Source organism: Anoplopoma fimbria, chromosome 4 (assembly GCF_027596085.1).
Source record: "Anoplopoma fimbria isolate UVic2021 breed Golden Eagle Sablefish chromosome 4, Afim_UVic_2022, whole genome shotgun sequence".
Taxonomy (NCBI): Eukaryota; Metazoa; Chordata; class Actinopteri; order Perciformes; family Anoplopomatidae; genus Anoplopoma; species Anoplopoma fimbria.
Window position 1 is genome coordinate 14307582 of NC_072452.1, and position 19257 is coordinate 14326838.

The following is a 19257-nucleotide window of genomic DNA, read 5'->3' on the forward strand; positions in this document are numbered from 1 at the left end:
ATTTCTCAATCCGCAAATAAAGTTGATGCAATACTGCATCAGTGTGATGTGGCAAAGCATCAGCATGTCTGTGCATGACACGAAACGTGAACGCGGAAACTTCCAAGTGCGCGCACGGCTTGTGGCCGTAAATACGTCAGCAGAGCGCTGGTTCTTTCTTTCTCTCGTCCTGAAGATGGCGGCAGGGGTGAGTAAGATGGCAATTTTTACGTTTCTCTTTCGACTTTCCTGGCGCAATCCGACCTACATCAGGTCCATCTGCACAGATATCGAGTTCCTTTGAACGTAAACGATGCTTTCTGTGTGTTAGGTAGCTGTTATCGAGTGTATTGACGAAGCATTTCATTCAGTGCTCGTACAAACCGAGGTTAGCTTGTTGCTAGCCTGACGTAGCATTCACGGTGAATGACGCCCCTCTCCCGACCAGGCTTTTGCCACGTTACCGTGTCGGCTCTCGGGCTGTAAAAACGTGCTGTTGCAGTTAAGAGGTGGCTTTACACAACGCTGGTGTTCATGTCCGGTGTTCAAAGGCCCTGACTGTGAGCTTTAGCTAACGCCGTACAAAGCGGGCTGCACGGCCGGTTAAGGTAGCTAGCACTGGTTAGCATTAGTTAGCACTAGTTAGCATTTAAAGCGAGCTCAAGACCACGTGAAACATTTTTTTTTTTCTCTTTAGTTTACTTAAGGTCAAGTAAGTTTGGGAGCAAGCATTTTAATCTCCTACACTCAGGCTTCACCCTGTTTGCATGTCTGCTTTAAATGCTCGTGGGTCCAGATCCGTGTGGCACCATACATTGTGTGTCAGTAACGCAACCAGCTGGCTCACCTAACCCGGCTCTGTGGCTTGATCTAACGCACCACTACAGTATTTTACAAGTCCTATCATGCGTTTGTCTTTAAATAGAACTTGATCTTTGTAGTGCTGTATTTTAAAGAGATATTACTAGAATAAAGCCAGAATACCATAGTGAGATATTGGCATTAAAGCATCTGAAAGCTGCCTCAACTTCAGTTTAACATGCATGTTGTGTTTCTAAGTTAAATTATTTCTCTTTTCTCCCCCTCTACAGACTCTGTACTCGTACCCAGAGAACTGGCGGGCCTTCAAGGCCCAGATTGCAGCCCAGTACAGTGGGGCTCGCCTCAAAGTCGCCAGCAACTCCCCTGCCTTCACCTTCGGGCAGACAAACCGTACTCCTGCCTTCCTCAACAACTTCCCTCTGGGCAAGGTTGGTGTGGTTGTGTTAGGCTTCTGGGATCTTCAAAAGAAAATGTAGTTACTGCAATCAATTATCCTAAGCAATAGTACAAAGTAGCTAACTAGAAAGGTGTTAACCACTAGGACGATGTCACTGTTGTAACTAACATTTAATTATGCACAACATTTCTTGATTAAAACCTGTTGTATTGTTGCTTTCTTCCATTGTTTGTAGGTACCCGCATACCAGGGAGATGATGGTTTCTGTCTGTTTGAGAGTAATGCCATTGCTCACTACTGTAAGTTAAGATTTATTAGTAATTAGTTAATTGAAGTGTCATATGCACTATTAATTTGGGTGTGCATCCAAAAGGTCCATATTTATTGCTTACCTTAGGTTTTAAAGGAAGCAGAGTAGATGCTAGTAGGTTTGAGGGACCGTTTCTCTGGGATTTCCCACAGGTCAAGAACTTGTGGTCATCACATGAAGCTGCAAACGATTCAAATTCACAAGCCCCTGTGCGCTAGCATGTGCAGATCATGAGTCTCTGGCACACTTAAATTGAATTCAGTCATTATTGGTGCAATGGATCTTAAAACTCATTGACTTTGAAAGTAGCCGGTCTACAATGCTCCAGAATATTATTTTTTTTGCCATCGTCCCAAAATAATTTTAACCACTTCGTAAAGTCTAAACCACAAAACCTTAGAAACGTTATCTTTTTAACTTTGTGATTTTGTTAATCTTCATAAAAACACACATTAAATGAGGAAATTAAAGATTTCACCGAGTAGAGCCTGAATGAATCATAATGTAACTGAAAGGAACCTTCGTTAAGTGTTTGGTCCCCTGTCTGGGCAAGGCGGTGTCCAATCATGGCACCAAGTCTTAATCTGACGGGGGAAGAGAAACTAGAGACCATGTTCATCCCAGTCATCTCTGTTTAGTGAGAAAAAGGCTGGTTCATGCTATGGGCACAAATTATTTTCAAGATCTTAAATTTACTTTAACTATTAGATGGTTTAGGTTGATGGGTGTCTCTGTTGCTGTTTGGGCTTTTGTCATTGACCTAATTAAGTCAACTTACTAAATTTTAGTTCTTCACGGTGTAACAATATCAGAGATCGGCGACTAGAAAGGCGTAAATGCCGACGTCCTGATCGTATATTGGCGGATAACGATAGTCAGTAAACCATCAGTGTGAACTAAAGTTTAACGTTAAACTAATGTGCGGTTCACATGTGTGCCGAACAGTCAAAGGGGATCCGTACGGATTAAGGATTGACAATAGTTGCATCAATAGCAGTCATTATTTATACCTGATGGACAGGTTAAACGTCTGAAGTATCTGTCAACTGCTGCATTCCATCAGACTTTGTAGCTAGATTGGACTTGAAACTGCTTTTCCATGCATACTGTTGAAGACAATACATTAATACTGAAATACAAAATAAATGCCATTGATGTAAACTATGTGCTTGGTGTACAAATTGTAGAATGGTATGACATGACTAAAGATATTTTGTTTAACACTCCACCTTTCATCCACAGTGAGCAATGATGCCCTGCGTGGTGCCAATCCCCAGGCCGCAGCCCAGGTGCTGCAGTGGGTGAGCTTTGCTGACTCAGAGATCATCCCTCCAGCCAGCGCATGGGTCTTCCCCACTCTGGGAATCATGCAGTTCAACAAGCAGGTGTGCAGCCCAGCATTTTCTAGTTAAGCTAAAAACTGATTATTTGTTAGCTGTGGTGGAAGCTTGGTAACCATTTCAGTTAGCCAGAGTGTCTTGTGCTTTATTTAAGACTTAACGCATGACCATGTCATAGAGTTTATATGTTGTGTAATTTTGCCTAGTCATTCTTCTGTCTGGGTCTGTCCAGGCCACAGAGCAGGCCAAGGAGGATGTGAAGAGGGCCCTTACAGTGCTGAACCAACACCTGAACACCCGTACCTTCCTAGTGGGAGAGAGGGTCAGCCTTGCTGACATCACTGTGGCATGTTCAATGATCTGGCTCTACAAACAGGTTTGGCATACACGCAGCACAAAGCCACCTTTTTCTTGCAGCAACACTTGTAATGAATGAATGTTTTGAGTTAACGTAGCTCTGTCCCCTTTAGGTCCTTGAGCCTTCTTTCCGTCAGCCTTACCCCAACGTCACTCGCTGGTTTGTCACCTGTGTCAACCAGCCCCAATTCAAGACTGTCCTTGGAGAGGTCAAGATGTGTGAAAAGATGGCCCAGTTCGATGGTGAGTAGAAGGCAGTAAAATCAGAAGACAAACATTGAGCGCATTTCTGGCTGCTGGAGCACACAGACTTTTGACAGTATTCTAAAAAAAAATTGCTGAAGTGTTAACAAAGATGTGTAACTTAATAGTTACATTTTCATTCTTAAATGTGAGGAGTAAATGGTTGTGGCTAAAGGATTGCTCCAAATAACTGGATGGCAAAAAAGTGTTACTACTTTATATAATACTGAATCCCTTTCAGGGACAGAAAGTTCCCTTTTAAACAAAAAGCCAATGTCTTGCAATTTTTTTCATAATTCATCTCCAAAGAACTAGCTAGAAATAAAGCTCACCTCTTTGGAGAAAACATATGGTCCCCGGTCTTGGGCAAGGCAGTGTCCAAACATGGCACCAAGTCTTAATCTGACAGGGGAAGATAAAATAAAGACCATGTTCATCCCAGTCATCTCCTTTCCATGAGTAATAGACTGGTTCATGCTATGGGCACAGTAATAAGACACTGGCCTTAGGCAATTGAAATAAGACAGAACTACTTAAATTGTATTAGTTTTGAGTCCAAAATCAAAGCCAAGTAATTGCAACATTGAACAGAAAACATGTTTTCAATGATCTGTTCTGTTTCTCCAGCCAAGAAGTTTGCTGAGATGCAGCCCAAGAAAGAGACACCACCTAAGAAAGAGAAGGGAGGAAAAGAGGCAGCCAAGCCCCAGGAGAAGAAGGAAAAGAAGAAGGAAGAGAAGAAGCCCGCCCCAGAGGAGGAGATTGATGAGTGTGATGCTGTTTTGGCCTCTGAACCTAAAACCAAGGACCCCTTTGCACACCTGGCAAAGAGGTAGAAATATATTTATGGTTTCCTTGTCAAGTTAATTGGTTTGCATTTCTATTGAGTTTTTTCCCTCACATTTAACTATTACTGTATAGATAAGCAGTGGCCAACCATGTCCCATGGAGAGCTAATAGACTGCAGGTTGCCAGTTGATCACTTAAGCAGATTATTGAGATTATTTGGTGCATTCAATGGCATATTGAACATTGAATGCAAGAGCTCTAACGGGCCTGATCACCAATCAGGAAATTCTCCTTCTAGAGGAAAACTGTTTATCCCCTGTCTGGGCAAGGCGGTGTCCAATCATGGCACCAAGTCTTAATCTGACGGGGGAAGAGAAATTAGAGACCATGTTCATCCCAGTCATCTCTGTTTAGTGAGTTAAAGGCTGGTTCATGCTATGGGCACAAACCAGATTGAACCTCCAGATCTACAGTTAAACATTTCTCTGTAAGACGTGTTAAGTTGTTTAAGTAGTCTGTATTGGCTCAGTTTTCCACCTCCTATAATGTTGTCATCTTAAAATTTTATGGGCAGCAACTGTCCATACTTTTTTTTTTTTTTTTTATAATTCTAAATTGCAAAACAAGAAATGGGTGAAATAAGTATGCGGGAGTAATTAAGAAGCAAAGGTTAGACCAAACATGTAGCTATGTGAGTAGTCGTATCCTTTATGACTAGGACTGTCGCAATAAATCATTGTAATCCATGACGTCAATGCTGAAAATCCCTCGAGCTGCGAAATACACCAAAAGCCATGAAGTCGTCTGCCTGCTAACTTAGAAATGCAATTGAATTAATTAGTTTGAAGGGAAAACTGCAGATTTCCATACTGCAGCTCACAGAGCTCCCCATGCGCATCCAATCAGAACACACTTGCAAAGTCTGCAAATTTGCGTGGTGACCACCTGCTAAGCTTGTGTTAAGACAAACACTACGCGGCCCACGTTTCCCTCACAGAACACACCGGAGTTCGTGGGCATGTAAGGTTCCCGCACTGCATTTTTGCAGAGCTGGTGTGTTGTGATTAATGTAGGTCTGTGTCCATATGGTGTATTTTATGAGTGTCGGTATCTTTTCAAATTGTTCCCAATAATAGGAGTCTATACATTCCCCTAGGAAAAAACACAGCACCCAGTTTTTTATTTTTTATTTTCCGCCTTTTATGTGTAGCCACTCGGAGTGCTTCTATTTGAAAATATACATTTTCAGAAATGGACAATGGAGAAGCTTATTTTGGCAGGTAGTGACTATCATGAACCTTATTTATCAGACGCACTATTATTTTAAAAGACCATTTGTGGGAGCAGGTGAGCTAGGCGGACACAGAATGTTGCTGGAGAGTTTTTTGCTTCTTGCTCTAATCTTTTGGCTGTCAAACTGGGCTGTGAAAAGCTCATCCGTACAAAATATAGAGGCAATGCATCCGGTTAGTGCTTATGGGGAATAAAACAATGTCAAACAAATAGATGGTTGCCCAAATATATAAAAAAAAAACTCAAGGGTGCTTCTAGTCTAGCCTACAACAGTAATCAGTGGTGATTGTTGTCATAGAAACATAAAAAAGCAGTCGGATCATTCTTTCCATAGAACGTTGTAATGAAGGGCTCCCTAGGCTATATTGACAAAGGCCCTTATGCTGCCTTAAGAAATGTAATCTATTTTGATACAAATCAGTGTACTGTAAAAATATGGGGAGCATATTTCGATAGCCTACTCTATTACAGTATCTTTAAGATTTCTGGGGCAACTTTATTTGTTTGTTTTGTGCTGCATTATACAGCATATTTTCAAAATATACCAGATGCATATGACCTAATATTTTCCCTATTTTTCTTTTCCAGCCCATTTGTCTTTGACGAGTTCAAGAGAAAGTATTCCAACGAGGACACCTTGACCGTAGCCGTTCCCCACTTCTGGGAGAACTTTGACCATGAGGGATACTCAATCTGGTACTCCCAGTACAAATATCCTGAGGAGCTTACACAAACCTTCAAGAGCTGCAACCTGATCACAGGTGAGACTCGGCAGCATTCAATCAACCAAACACTGAATCAAAGTCAATGATTTTTTATTTTTGAAAATCATGTTTGTTTTATTGTCACACAATGTGAATCAATCTCTACTTAAAGGTTGTTTCTAAATGATTAAGAAACTATTATTCATCTCACCTGGAGGCTTAGTGTGTAGATTCTTAAGTGACATAAACCAGGTTCCTAAATGGATTTGGCCCATATTTCTATGAATGTATTCTCTGCTCAGAGAATTCATAACTAAGGATAAGAGACCAGGTTTGTTTGATCAAAGCCTGATGTTTTAATCAATTGGGGAAACGCCTCCCTCTTAAGGGAAAGTGTTTGGTCCCCTGTCTGGGCAAGGCGGTGTCCAATCATGGCACCAAGTCTTAATCTGACGGGGGAAGAGAAACCAGAGACCATGTTCATCCCAGTCATCTCTGTTTAGTGAGAAAAAGGCTGGTTCATGCTATGGGCACAGAAAAAAAAACTGACCTTAGTGAAATTAAATAAATAGAGAACTACTCAAAAGGTGTTCTAGTTCTGACCTAATCTAAGTTGGTTTGGATCATCCAGATGAACTTGGAGTCAAATGTTCACTTAAGTCCTTTTTTTATATTACACCGATGTGCTAACTTTGTTTCTGTTGATTAATAAAATGTCTCAAATCCCTCCATGTTCTTCACAGGCATGTTCCAGCGCCTGGACAAACTCAGAAAGAATGCCTTCGCTAGTGTCATCTTGTTTGGCACCAACAACGACAGCACCATCTCTGGCATCTGGATCTTCAGAGGCCAGGAGCTGGCCTTCCCTGTAAGTTTTGAAAGGGGTGAACACATTTTCCACAAAGTCCTGACATAACACTCCCACCCTCAAGCATGTAGTGCTTGTGAACTGCCGAACTGATTTGGGCAGTCGTTCATGTGTATAGTTGTTAACATACTGCCGCAGCTAAACATTAAACCATTTTTTCCTGTGACAAAAGGTTTGATTAGATTATTCGGAGTTGATGAACCTCTCCCTCTTTGGGGAAAGTGTTTGGTCCCCTGTCTGGGCAAGGCGATGTCCAATCATGGCACCAAGTCTTAATCTGACGGGGAAGAGAAACTAGAGACCATGTTCATCCCAGTCATCTCTGTTTAGTGAGTTAAAGGCTGGTTCATGCTATGGGCACAAATTATTTTCAAGATCTTAAATTTACTTTAACTATTAGATGGTTTAGGTTGATGGGTGTCTCTGTTGCTGTTTGGGCTTTTGTCATTGACCTAATTAAGTGAATTTACTAAATTGGACTGCAGCTCACAATTGAACCAATATGAGATCATAGAGTCTTTTCTGTAAATGTGTTAGCTTGAAATTCTTAAATTTGTTAAAGCATGCACCAGAGCTCTCATGGTCTGCATTTCAATGCACACCTTGTGATGGTCAAATTATTTATTTATTTTTACTCGAAAATCATCTGACTATAAATTGTGAGGATACATTATCAATTCATCAGACCCCGAAGGTAATTCACTCGCATTAAAACAACGCATTGTTTTTATTCCCCTCCTAGCTTTCTCCAGACTGGCAGATCGACTACGAATCATATGACTGGCGCAAGCTGGACTCAAAAAGCGAGGAGTGCAAGACCATGGTAAAGGAGTACTTTGCCTGGGAGGGTGACTTTAAGCACGTGGGTAAAGCCTTGAACCAGGGCAAGATCTTCAAGTGAAAGGACACTGGGACAGTCTGAACAAAAGCACTCTTCGCTCTGCTTTCCAGCACTCCAAGTGTATTGACTCTCAGCCACCACGTGCTTACTTTACTGCAAGAATGACTTTGAATTAGTGTTTTAAGGCAGGAGTGAATTGTCTCAGTTGCCCCAAACTGTTTTTTTTTTTTTTTTTTGTTTTGACCTGCGAAATAAAGCATTTTCCACAATGCCATCTATGGGATATGATGTCTGTGGTTTGACTTAAGTCTGTTTGGTTTTTTTTAAGTTGTGTTGAATGGTAACAATCTACACATTTATTACATTTCATAAGAATGTACCGAGTCAGTGCCACCCACAAAAGTGACAAATTAAATGTCAACAAGAAAAACATTTAATCTAGTGCACACAATTATCAAATCATGCAGCGCTCTGCAACATCAGTTTATTATAATGGTCTAAACTAGAATTAAAAGCCTCGAAGTTGCGTTTTTTCAACACATGCCTTCCCAGTATAACTGCCCCTTAATGACCACCCTAAATGGCATTGCTGTGTGTGGTTGGCAATGCAGCAAGAGTTTAAACTTTTAACCGGGAGAATCGGGGAAACCAAGGTTTGTTTTTTTTTTGGTTTTTTTAAGCTGGGTGTCAAATCTCTGTGCCTCACTATAGAAGATACTAGAAACATTTATTCCACTTGTACTGCTGCTATGGTGAGCGGGTGAATAGATTAAGTTTACATCTCGGTTTGGAAACATTTTTGTTCAGAACAATTGAATTAGTTCCTTAGGGGCAGTTCAGTATTGCACTGTAACCCTAGTGTTCAGCTGATGCTGCAGTGTTTTCTTACACCAGCAGAGGGCAGGCAAAGACTTGAAATTGGGAACTTCCTGGGCGTGTTGAATGGGGAGCATCCAATAGGGAGAGAAAATTACTGGGCTGAGCTCCGTGGTTTACTCAGTCTAAGACAAGAATGCTGTCTGCTTTAAACTATGGGTTCTTGTTTTGATGTGTCTGGTGCTTTCCCAAGGAGTAGGATTCTGAAACATAATTGTATTAAGAACATCTACTTGAATGCCCTTTAAATGTTTCTACAAGACCAAGGGATAATATAAAAAAAAAAATAAGTTTCACTGAGTGAGTCAGCATTAGACAAAGTGAAAAGGCTGCATACTGACTACAATATAATTTAAGTTAACACTGTAAATAACCTGCACTGTTGTATATTAAGTGATTTAATTTGAGGATGCCTTATTTACAGGCAGATAAAAAAATCTGTATGATTGGACCACACCCCACCTAAATGCGGAAGTGTAATGTTTCGGTGCTTACTTCTGCAAGTTGGTACCGTTAATTCCTTTTACAGGAATAGCGCATGTTTGTAGTCTGCCATTTTCTCTGCATACATGGATGCAGCCATTCTTTTCGCATAAGACTGAATGCCTAAATTGAAAACTAAACCTTTCTTTCCTAATGAGTGAGGAAAATATTTCTAAAGCTTCATGATTGTATTCTGTGTCCTGTAGAGTAAATATTGGACTGCGAATACCAATCATTTGGTTTAATCGGACCCTCCCAACCATATTGTGGTTTGTATTGCACTGTTGATCATTTGTTCCTGGTCGTTGCCACACCTGCAACCTGGCGTATCCTTTCTCTTCAGCTATAACTGAATTCCTTTGTTTGTGTGCTGTCTATAGCTTCCAGTAAAATAGGACACCTGGGCTAACCCATATCATGATTTCTGTTCATTTATATTCATAGTAAAATTCACATCTTTGAATGTCAGTTTAGAGGTGCTCAGTAATGATTGAGCACAATCAATCATATTTTTATCCCTGAGAATAATAAAATCTAAAACAGAAGATCCTCGATGGATCAGTTTTTCTCTCTAACACACACTCACACACACACAATTGTGATGCACAAGAAAGGAAACCCATCCCGGAGTGAGTCAGAGCTGTAATTTTTTCAGACCCACTAAGCGTGAGTCAAGATGGTTTTGGTGCAACCATCTTCCGCCATAGTGTTGAATTAGGGAGGCCATTTTAGTTTGTTCTGTGGTCTCATGGAAATCAGAAAATGGAAATGTTCCCACAACAGCAAAGCTCCCAAGTCCTTGAACACATGACTCACCCATCCTGTGGATCGTGGTGGAAGAGGGCTGTAACTTGAGCAAATAGCTTCAACTCCATCCACAGCATCAGAGCAGTTACAACACCGCTGATGGCTAACCCTTTGATTGCTGAAGGAGTGGTGTTACAAAAGCCTTGTAATCATGCAATCAAATATAAAATGATTGCGATAAAAACGCATTCAGTTTAAAGCTCTTGAGGCACGTACTCTAGACAATGGCTGCGATATTCCAAACTATTTTTCTGGTCCTTATTTGTGTTTTGTAACTTCAGAGTTAAAAAGCAAAACTAAAGCCAACCACAAGAACAATACGCAGTTTTATGCCAACAGCAAAAAAAAAAATTCTTCCAGTCCTGCCAACCGTCCTCACCCTGGTCTTTATTTCTCTCTTGGCCTCACTCACTACTACTTCTTCCTTCCTCTCTTCCTCTCTCCTTGCGCTCTGGACATATTTCTATGTCCATACATGTGCTGGTGGTGGTGGTGTGGAGGGGGGGAGGGGAGGGGGGTTCTTAAAAACAGTTGCAGCAGCTAGGAGTGGCGAGGGAGGAACATAGAGAGGCTGTATTGTTTCCCCACATAAGGTCCCTGTGTGGCTGTCAGCCCCCTGTAGGAGCTTAATGCATGTGCCGAGCATCTGGTGGTGGAAGAGACACATCTGGAAAAGAGTGAGGCGGCCGGCGGGGGGCTAGGAACGGCGAGGTGAAGGGCTAACACTGGGGAGTCTGAGGCTGAAATCCGACAAAGTTTTCTTTAAAGAAGCTCAATATATTGCAAATGCTATTGCTGAAGAAGTTGTCCTACGGCTTTAGCGTTTTGGTGACTCAAAGTTGTAATTAAATAGTAGAATGAGCAATTTCTTTTTTGTTGTAGCCGCAACGTCTTTAAATAGATATTTTTCTTCTCCTTTAGAGTTGTTTACAGCTCTGCTACAGTGTCTGGGCTTAATGGTCAGAATAAGAGTGCGTAAGTATTGTCAGACTGTCGTAGGGGCGTCTCTAGGCGAACAGAAACAACACTCAGCCGCCACACATACAGTCCCACCCTCTGAGTTTTATGGAGTTTCCCTTAGACCCTAGTCTGGGTTTGGGCATGCAATCCCACTGAGACACAAACACACACACACACACACACACACACTAAACTTGAACAAAAGCAAACGGGGCAGGAATATGGATTCTTAGTCAACACTTGAGGGCTTCTCCACCTTAAGCATCCACCCTTTGCATACGAGGTTCTGCTAGGGACATGTGAATGCTAGACTGGTATTCTAGGGAAGGCAAGTAAGAACAATGACAGACGCATGTAAAGCAGGGGGATATGTAAAGCATGCAAACATTTGATGGTGCTAGAAATGCTTTTCTACATACAACCTGATGTATCTGTTTCCATTAGGCAAGAAATGAGACCTTCTTGTCTTAAACTCGGTTAAGGACTGAGGGGCGTTTTCTGCTCATTGGTGCACTTTGAGGGGGTGTGAGCTTTCTCTGTGCACTAAAAGTCAGCATAGCAATTTAGTACTGGAATGGAATGAAGGAGGTCAAAGGTGATTTTGCTGAGGGGTAAATAGCTGAAGAAGGCGAGGAAAGACAAGATGATATGTTCCAGCATCCAAGGAGGCTTTGCTCAATAACAATGCTTGCAAGAAACATACTTAAGTTGAAGTGGGACATGATTGTTTTGGAAAAGGGATTATTTATTAGTTATTTATTGCTTGGTTTGCGTTGCCCTGAAACAGAGGTTGCCAGTGTGAGAGTGGAGAGGAAAGTGCGTGACAAGAGGGAAGAGCGAGAGAGGTACGGCGGAGGGAAAACAGACAGCCCCTGCACTTTTGGACATGAAACCCCAGAGTTGCCTCTGGCTCATATTACCAGAATCTGGAGGTGGGGCACTGAATGATGTTGTCAAACTAAAGCAAAACTGTTATACGCAGTACGAATACAGGGCGTATAAATATTGATGGAAAAAAATAATAATAATTGATTCCCTTTCTTCATCCTTCAAGTAGACATACTACCTTCAAATGGAACTCATCATTGTTTACTACAAACACTACATTTAAAGGGTAGTCATAATAGCTTCGCAATTACTTTGTGGTTTGGTTGTGTTCTGATCCTTCAATTTTCACATTGGCTCCAAGCTATTCATTACCTTTACCATGAAACACAACTGCAATTGTACCTTGTTGTAAATAGGTACTTTGCAGGTATAAGAACTGAAATCTGCACAGTTCAGAGTAACTTACATTGTTTTAAGACATTCACTAGACTTCCTCCAGCATTGTTTGGTTACGAAAGTGGCAGTTTAGCTCTGGGTGAGCTTTCTGAACAAACAGGTACCCCAACACTGCATGTGAACACATAGATTGCAGGTTCATGTATTGACTTGTTGGTGGTTTACGGTTTACATCCCACCCAAAGACAGAGTTGGAGTGTTGGAGCATTTACAGCTATGACTGGAATGTGCAGCCAAGGAAGGTGTCTGCTTCTGTTGAAGCACAACAGATGGGTGGTGAGCCAAAGGGAGGAACGACTATTGCAAAACCCTGCATTCGCTTGGGATCAATGATTCAAAAATAGTTAACAGTGAGAGATTGTCAGAACCTGTATAGAAATTGATCACATAGTGGACTATCATATGCACACACAGAAGTATCTGTGTCTTCAGTTTCCAGTTTCCAGGGACTGATATGTCGAAAGACAATTGAGCATCAGTAATACACCTCCAGGCAAGTCTTCTGTAACGTAATTACTCTGACTGCACATCGTGACAGCAGGCCAAGACTGAACATGTGAAAGGTGTTCCCGACGTTAGTCTGTTTAGAATATTCTAGTGTGCAGACATGAAAAGCCGGGGGGGGGGGGAGGAATCATCTAATCTATGAAAAAAACCCAATTACAAACAAAGTAGAGCAGAGTAAAGTTCTGCATTACAAACTGCTTTGTGGCATGTGATATTTATCCATACACACACAGAGCATTGCTATGGAAACACCCCTGGAAGTACCTGCCCCCTTGCTTATTATGTTGCCATAGCAGCCATCCCAGAATAGTCTCTTTTTTTCTGTCTCTGTCCCTCCCCCGTGTTCGTGACTCACAACTTGCAGTGGAAACCACATTTCATCTGTGTCTCATTCCCCTTTTTTTTCCCTTTACATTCTTCTCTGCACCAAAGGAACAGCTCGCCTTTCTGAATCATCAGTGTGTGCATGTGAGTGAGGGAGCACGCGCTCCGGGGGAATTCCAATATGATTACCAATGATGAGTTACTATGGTGATGGCAAATATCAGGCGGAGAGACCTATGTGTTGCAAGATAGTGTTGGCTATCTGGAGTTCTGCACACTGTCATTAGCTGACTGTGAGCTCTTTGTAGTTGTTATCTCTCCATGGATACACGCTGCTCTCAGTTGTTACATGAGGTCCACTTTGTTTTGAGAGGTTGCAATTTGTGGTCTGCTTACTCACAGGGTCCCAGGAACAGGATAGCTAAAAATCACACGTGCAATAAGGCGTTGCATACGATGCAACAAATGATGCATCTGACAATAAAGTTCAGTGAACTCTTTGCGCATCATCTCTCTTTTGCTTTAGTTCCATGGTCCCGAACTAATTTGCCAAGAAGATGAAGGAAATCCAATTATCTGTGCTAATTAAATTAAGTTGAATTAAATTGGATTTCTAAAACAGGATGAGGCCAATCCTTAACTTTCACAGCAAATTTACAAGTCAGGAATGTTCCAATTATATTCAAAGCTTCACTGGTCTCAGTATGAGCAAATAAAGAATGGAAGGAAAAGCCAGTGATTTTTGACCATGGTTAGCAGTTTCAATTCTGTTCAAATATGTTTTGAAATTGTTTCTGGCAAAATTAAATGAAATAACGTAAAAGTAAGCAGCAGAATGGCCCCTTTCATCATTTTATTATTATATATTATGGGATTATTATGTTTAAGAATAATACATATGCAGAATGTTATTGTTTTTGCAGGCTGAGGTGGAGCAAATGGTAAGTACTTAATATGCTGGCAGGTAATCATATAGCGTTCACTAAATGCTACTGAATTACTTTATTACATTCCACCACTGATTATAAAGAAAGGATTTCACTTTTCGAGATAGTAATGACTATATGTTAGACAACTGTGAAGTGCTGAATATCACGTGTTAATAAATAACATTAAGGAAGTTCTATTTATTTGCACAAAACTTTATTAAACTATTTACTTAGACTATCCAGTTTATTAAACATATACTGTAGAAAAAGTTGAAATTCAGGTTATCCAAAAAGTAATTGCATTCATTTTATTCAATTTGTTTCTTAACCTTATATTTTGTGTAATTCCATGACATAATATGGCATTGCATAACATTACATTACATTAAATGTCTGATTATAATAGCATGTAAATTTGAGGCTTAGTTTAAGGATAAGGATAAGCGTAAGGTTGAGTTTAAAGATGGGTCTCGTCCGAGCGAGGGTGCCGAAAGTGTGTGTGGTGTGTGTGTGGTGGGGGGGGGGGGGGTAGTAAGAGGAGAAGGGGCCATTGGCCAAATGGTTTTACTTTGATTTGATCGATATTTTTTATCTCCACAACCCAGTGAAGAAATTCTAGTTTCAACATTCAATTGATGTGCAATCCAGTGTGTTTTTATAATCATTCACATATAACAGATAAAATACAATTGTCTTGTTGCATCTATTAGTCCATAGTTAAGTACTCTGAACTGAGATAGCCAATGCTGCAGGGGTGATCACACACAACTTACATTCGTCACCATCTTTATACAAGAGAAACTGATATGTTCTTTTTTATGATTCCTTGTAAACAGTAGTGGGAAGATAACGCTCAAAATGTATGCTGTTTACTTTTGCAGCCTTTTTGACTCATCTTCAGCAATATCACATTTATGCATTTATGTAGAGCACAAGATGAATCTGTAGTACACTTGCTTTGATATTCTTCAACACTGACAATGCCTCTTTGAAAGTGTTTATCCATTTGTCTCTCTTCAGCAGTCACAATATTCACACTGTTGCATTGTGTTAAAAAAATCTAATGAAATTGGTATACAAAGAACTCCTCCATCTGCACACAATAGGGTATGTGTAGTGAGTCCCCGATTTTACTACTGATCTTGACAACAAGTGACCACAAATGAAGCAAACAAGATCAGTTTCCGTGAAAGCAGGCCTTTGAATAAGTATTTATGAAAATCAGTATTTTGTTTGTTATACTTGTCTTTATATTTCAAATAAATCCCAAATGCTATCATTATGAAAATGTGACAGAATTATTGAAGTTACTGGTTACACCTTGCAATGCTTTTGCAATACATGTTGTTCTAGTCACATGGAATAAAAGAGGGATAAGAAAAGGGGAAAAAAGAATAGCACACATTGAGTTAACTTCTCAAAATGTTTTTTGGAGTATAACCCTTCTATTGTATCTCATGTTCTCACAAATTATCTTGATGACTCATACAAACAAGTCCATGTGCCGTGTACACTGTGTGCATTGTCTGGATTTAGGAAAGAATTTCAGCTGATAATTGTAACACTTTGCCAGTGTAATACATGGGTTTTCTCTCTTTTTATCACATCCTTATCATTTTCAGCTATTTTCAAAACTATTGTTCATATTTTTGGGTTAAAAACTCTAATGAGATGTGTTCAGATAGTCCCTTGTATCTGATTAAACCTTGGTTACTCAAATGGGCAACTTCCACCCATCTGGCGCTGATGCAAATAATGGGCAGTTGCTAAAGGATCCCTGATAGAATACAAACAATCATTATGTCGAGGTGGGGTGTCATTTTGCTTAATTGTATCACAAGTTACAGTTCTGCTCAGGCCAATGCCATGTGACTTCCCTTATCCTGCGGGAGACATTAATCATACACACACAGTCACAAATACACAAACAAGCATACACAGACACACACACACAAACACACACACACACACACACACACACACACATACATTCAACCGTCCATACCCATCTAATCCTTTGATTTTCCTCCCCTCGGCAGTCTGAGCTGCCCTGTTTTCATTGTAGTCATGGGCCGTGAGTCATCGAGCGTCTGAGCCAAGCTATTTGCGCTGGTTCACACTGGCTGACACACCTAAGCCCAGGAAACACACCCATTCCCACATATCCTTGTATTCAACTATAGTGACCTGACACAAAGTGGTGACAGTCAGAGACATTTCAGTTTGCTAAAACATGCCCTGTATGTGCAAATTATTAAGGATATCTCCTTTTTAGTTGATTAGTTTTGTCCCAATTGCACAATCCACATTTTAGTTGCGTCGAGGCTCATTCTTCAACTGTTCTTCTTATCGTTATCTTTTTATCTTGATCTTTAACTCCTGTTTTGGATTGATTTAGATTAAATACCTAACAGGTCAATATGTAATCAAGCTGTTTATCAGTAGTCACCTCACCAGTGAAAGAACGAGCTTTTAAGTTACAGTGAAAGCTTGTAAACATGATCATAGTGAGTAGTAAGGAACACACAGCAGGGACAGTGTTTTACTGTGGGGTTGTTATTTGACCTTAAAGACTTGAAACCTAAAAGTTGTTGAGTAGAAAACAGCTTACAAGCCTGCCGCTGTTTACATGTGCACACACTTTAGGAGTTGCTTGTCCGGAAGCGCCATTTACCTTGAGCTGAAACTGTTCTTCAAAGGCAACAACAGCCACACCTCAGTGGCAAAGAGTCAAACGTGTGGAGCTGAGCAAACAGGTGCAGTAGCAGGACACTTTGTGTGAATATCATAATGATTCTTTTCACCGATTAAGCCACATCGTTGAAAAGTACCAGATGGTTTCTCTTAAAACAACGTGTACAATATAAATGATCTCTGCATGAAATGCAATATAATGCATGTTGTTCACCTACTCATTTGCAGCATATAATTAAGAACCTTCCGAGCCCTACAGATATGTGAAAATAATTGTTACATAAAACATGGTTTCAGTACAAAGAGTAAAGCAATGTCACTCTTCATACAGAGTTCTTTAGGATCTGAATTTACTTTTCATATAGTTGGGATTACTTTTTCACTTTTATCTCAGCATATTCACAATTACAGACAAAAACACAAAAATGCATGCACACACACTGTGGGGATTCTTCTTTTTCAGGAGGAACAGCACCCTGTCTTTAAGAGAAAACTAAATCAGAGCTGTCTTAGCACATCATGGTGTAATGTGGTAATATTAAAGTACATGTGTCCGCTCATGTATGAGCGTGTGTGTCTGTGTGCCACTCCCTGTTCAATCTTTGCAAAGCAACGCAATAACTTCCTCTGTGTACTCCTTGCATTTTTGCCATTTCATCTAACTAAGCATGGGTGAGACATGTACAAGGAGGAACAGGGTGTTCAAAGATACTGAACATTAGTGAAAGAGAAAAACAAGAACACACATCCTCTTTGCAAAACTGGATGCACGAACATATCCTAAATTTGTGATTTTCAACCAGGGCGACTAGAGTAACTCAACTAAGTTAAAAAATAGAAATTCTGTTCTGCTGCTAAATCGCCAGTTACAACATTTAGTTACCACAGTCTACAGTTTGCTAGCTAGCAGTGGTGTACTGGCCATCTGGTATGCCAGGAGAAATCCCTATGGGCAGCAGCATCAGTGGGTCAGTGGACCGTCAGAGAATCCATTAAGTTTACCAGCCATCCCGCCCTGTCCGTCACCTTACTGGCCCTATTTGTGTGCATGAGAGCGTGCTGGTCCACAGTAGCCTGCTCAGTTGCTACTGTTGGGGCTACTAAACTGTGAATAAATAGTTTGGAGCCTCACAATTTCCCGAAATGACATGTTTCACGATCAGATTTGACAACATTTGAAAAGTCTAAGAGCCGCACTATTGAATTATTTTATCCCCATTCAAGTTAGCATAGGGCTAAACCAGAAGCATGCTCTGCCCATAGAGCATGTGCATTAACATTCTGCAAAAAGGCCAACATATAGTATATACTGTAACTCAACATTTGTAATCAACCCTCACCTACGATTGGGCGTCGTTTCAAAGTCTTCCGTGGATACTACTGAAAGTAATGGATGAATGGTTGAAACAGTTAAAAGCTTTCTAAAAGCTGGTGATTCTACTGTTGACAGAAGCTGCATATATTCATCAACATTCTCTGTCACAAGCCTCGGCTCATTTCTCAGGATTCAAGCATATTAATGGCAGATCCAGAGAAATCCAACTTCCGTCGCCTCAGCTTGCTCATGTAATCGTCCTCAGCCTTTCTCTTCTGCTTACTAGTAGCAACGTAATCCGACTCAGTTAGAGTGAACCCTCAACAGCACCAGGCTTCCCTTTACATATTGCACTTGACTTGTGATTGATATGTTCATGTGCTATCCTTTAATAAAGTGAAAGTAATGGGAGTTCACCCATAATGGTATTTTGGTAAGACGATTCTTCTGGGAGTGGTGTTTTGTGGAAACTTAATTTTTGGTGGTAACGAAACTGGAATAATATTACCAAAATCCTATTAGTAATGTGTTACATTACTTTGTTTCTTTTTGTCTTAAAGTAATGTATTACTTTAAGATGTTACTTTTGTAAGTGTTACCCTCAACACTGGCAGCAGCAGCATTGTGAGAGAGTATAACGGAGACATCATTCAGAACATCAAAGCTGTAAGAGGAACTGTACCTATGACTATGATGTTTCACTCTAAAAAAAGTCTTTCATGTGACTCTACTGGCTACTACAAAAATATGCTGGGGAGAGAGTGCGGTCTTCATACTGACAATGAATGAGATTAGTATTACAATGCGTTTAAAATCTTGGATATGTTTTATAATCCAAAACCGAAATAAAGTTATGTTACTTTAAACATGCAGCTCTTGCAATTCAGTAAGACTTGGTTCAGGGTGGGCCCTGTTAAAACTAAAGAAAACTAAAAATCCTGTCTTGTAAATACCCACTTTGTCTTTTAAGTAAAGGACTCACTCAGTCATTTTTGTTAATGATAACTTTGTGTCAGTTTGTGTGCAGTAGTTTAAACACTGTTATAACATGTTTATGCTATTGTCGAGCATATGACATTGTGGTGTGTTGCTCTGTGTACTTTATTCTTACTCTAAAATGTGAAACAAAAACTGA

At 40.4% G+C, this 19257-nt stretch overlaps 1 protein-coding gene across 1 annotated transcript; it reads left to right on the top strand.

Annotated features, from left to right (window-relative positions):
- The first annotated feature begins 92 nt into the window (after window positions 1–92).
- Window positions 93–8250, top strand: eef1g (eukaryotic translation elongation factor 1 gamma). The gene is made up of 10 exons (XM_054597682.1): window positions 93–187; window positions 1071–1229; window positions 1434–1497; window positions 2751–2893; window positions 3081–3224; window positions 3319–3448; window positions 4076–4280; window positions 6119–6291; window positions 6978–7102; window positions 7845–8250. The coding sequence occupies exons 1-10, from the start codon at window positions 176–178 to the stop codon at window positions 8001–8003; spliced, it is 1314 nt and encodes a 437-aa protein (XP_054453657.1). The 5' UTR covers window positions 93–175; the 3' UTR covers window positions 8004–8250.
- Window positions 8251–19257: the final 11007 nt, after the last annotated feature.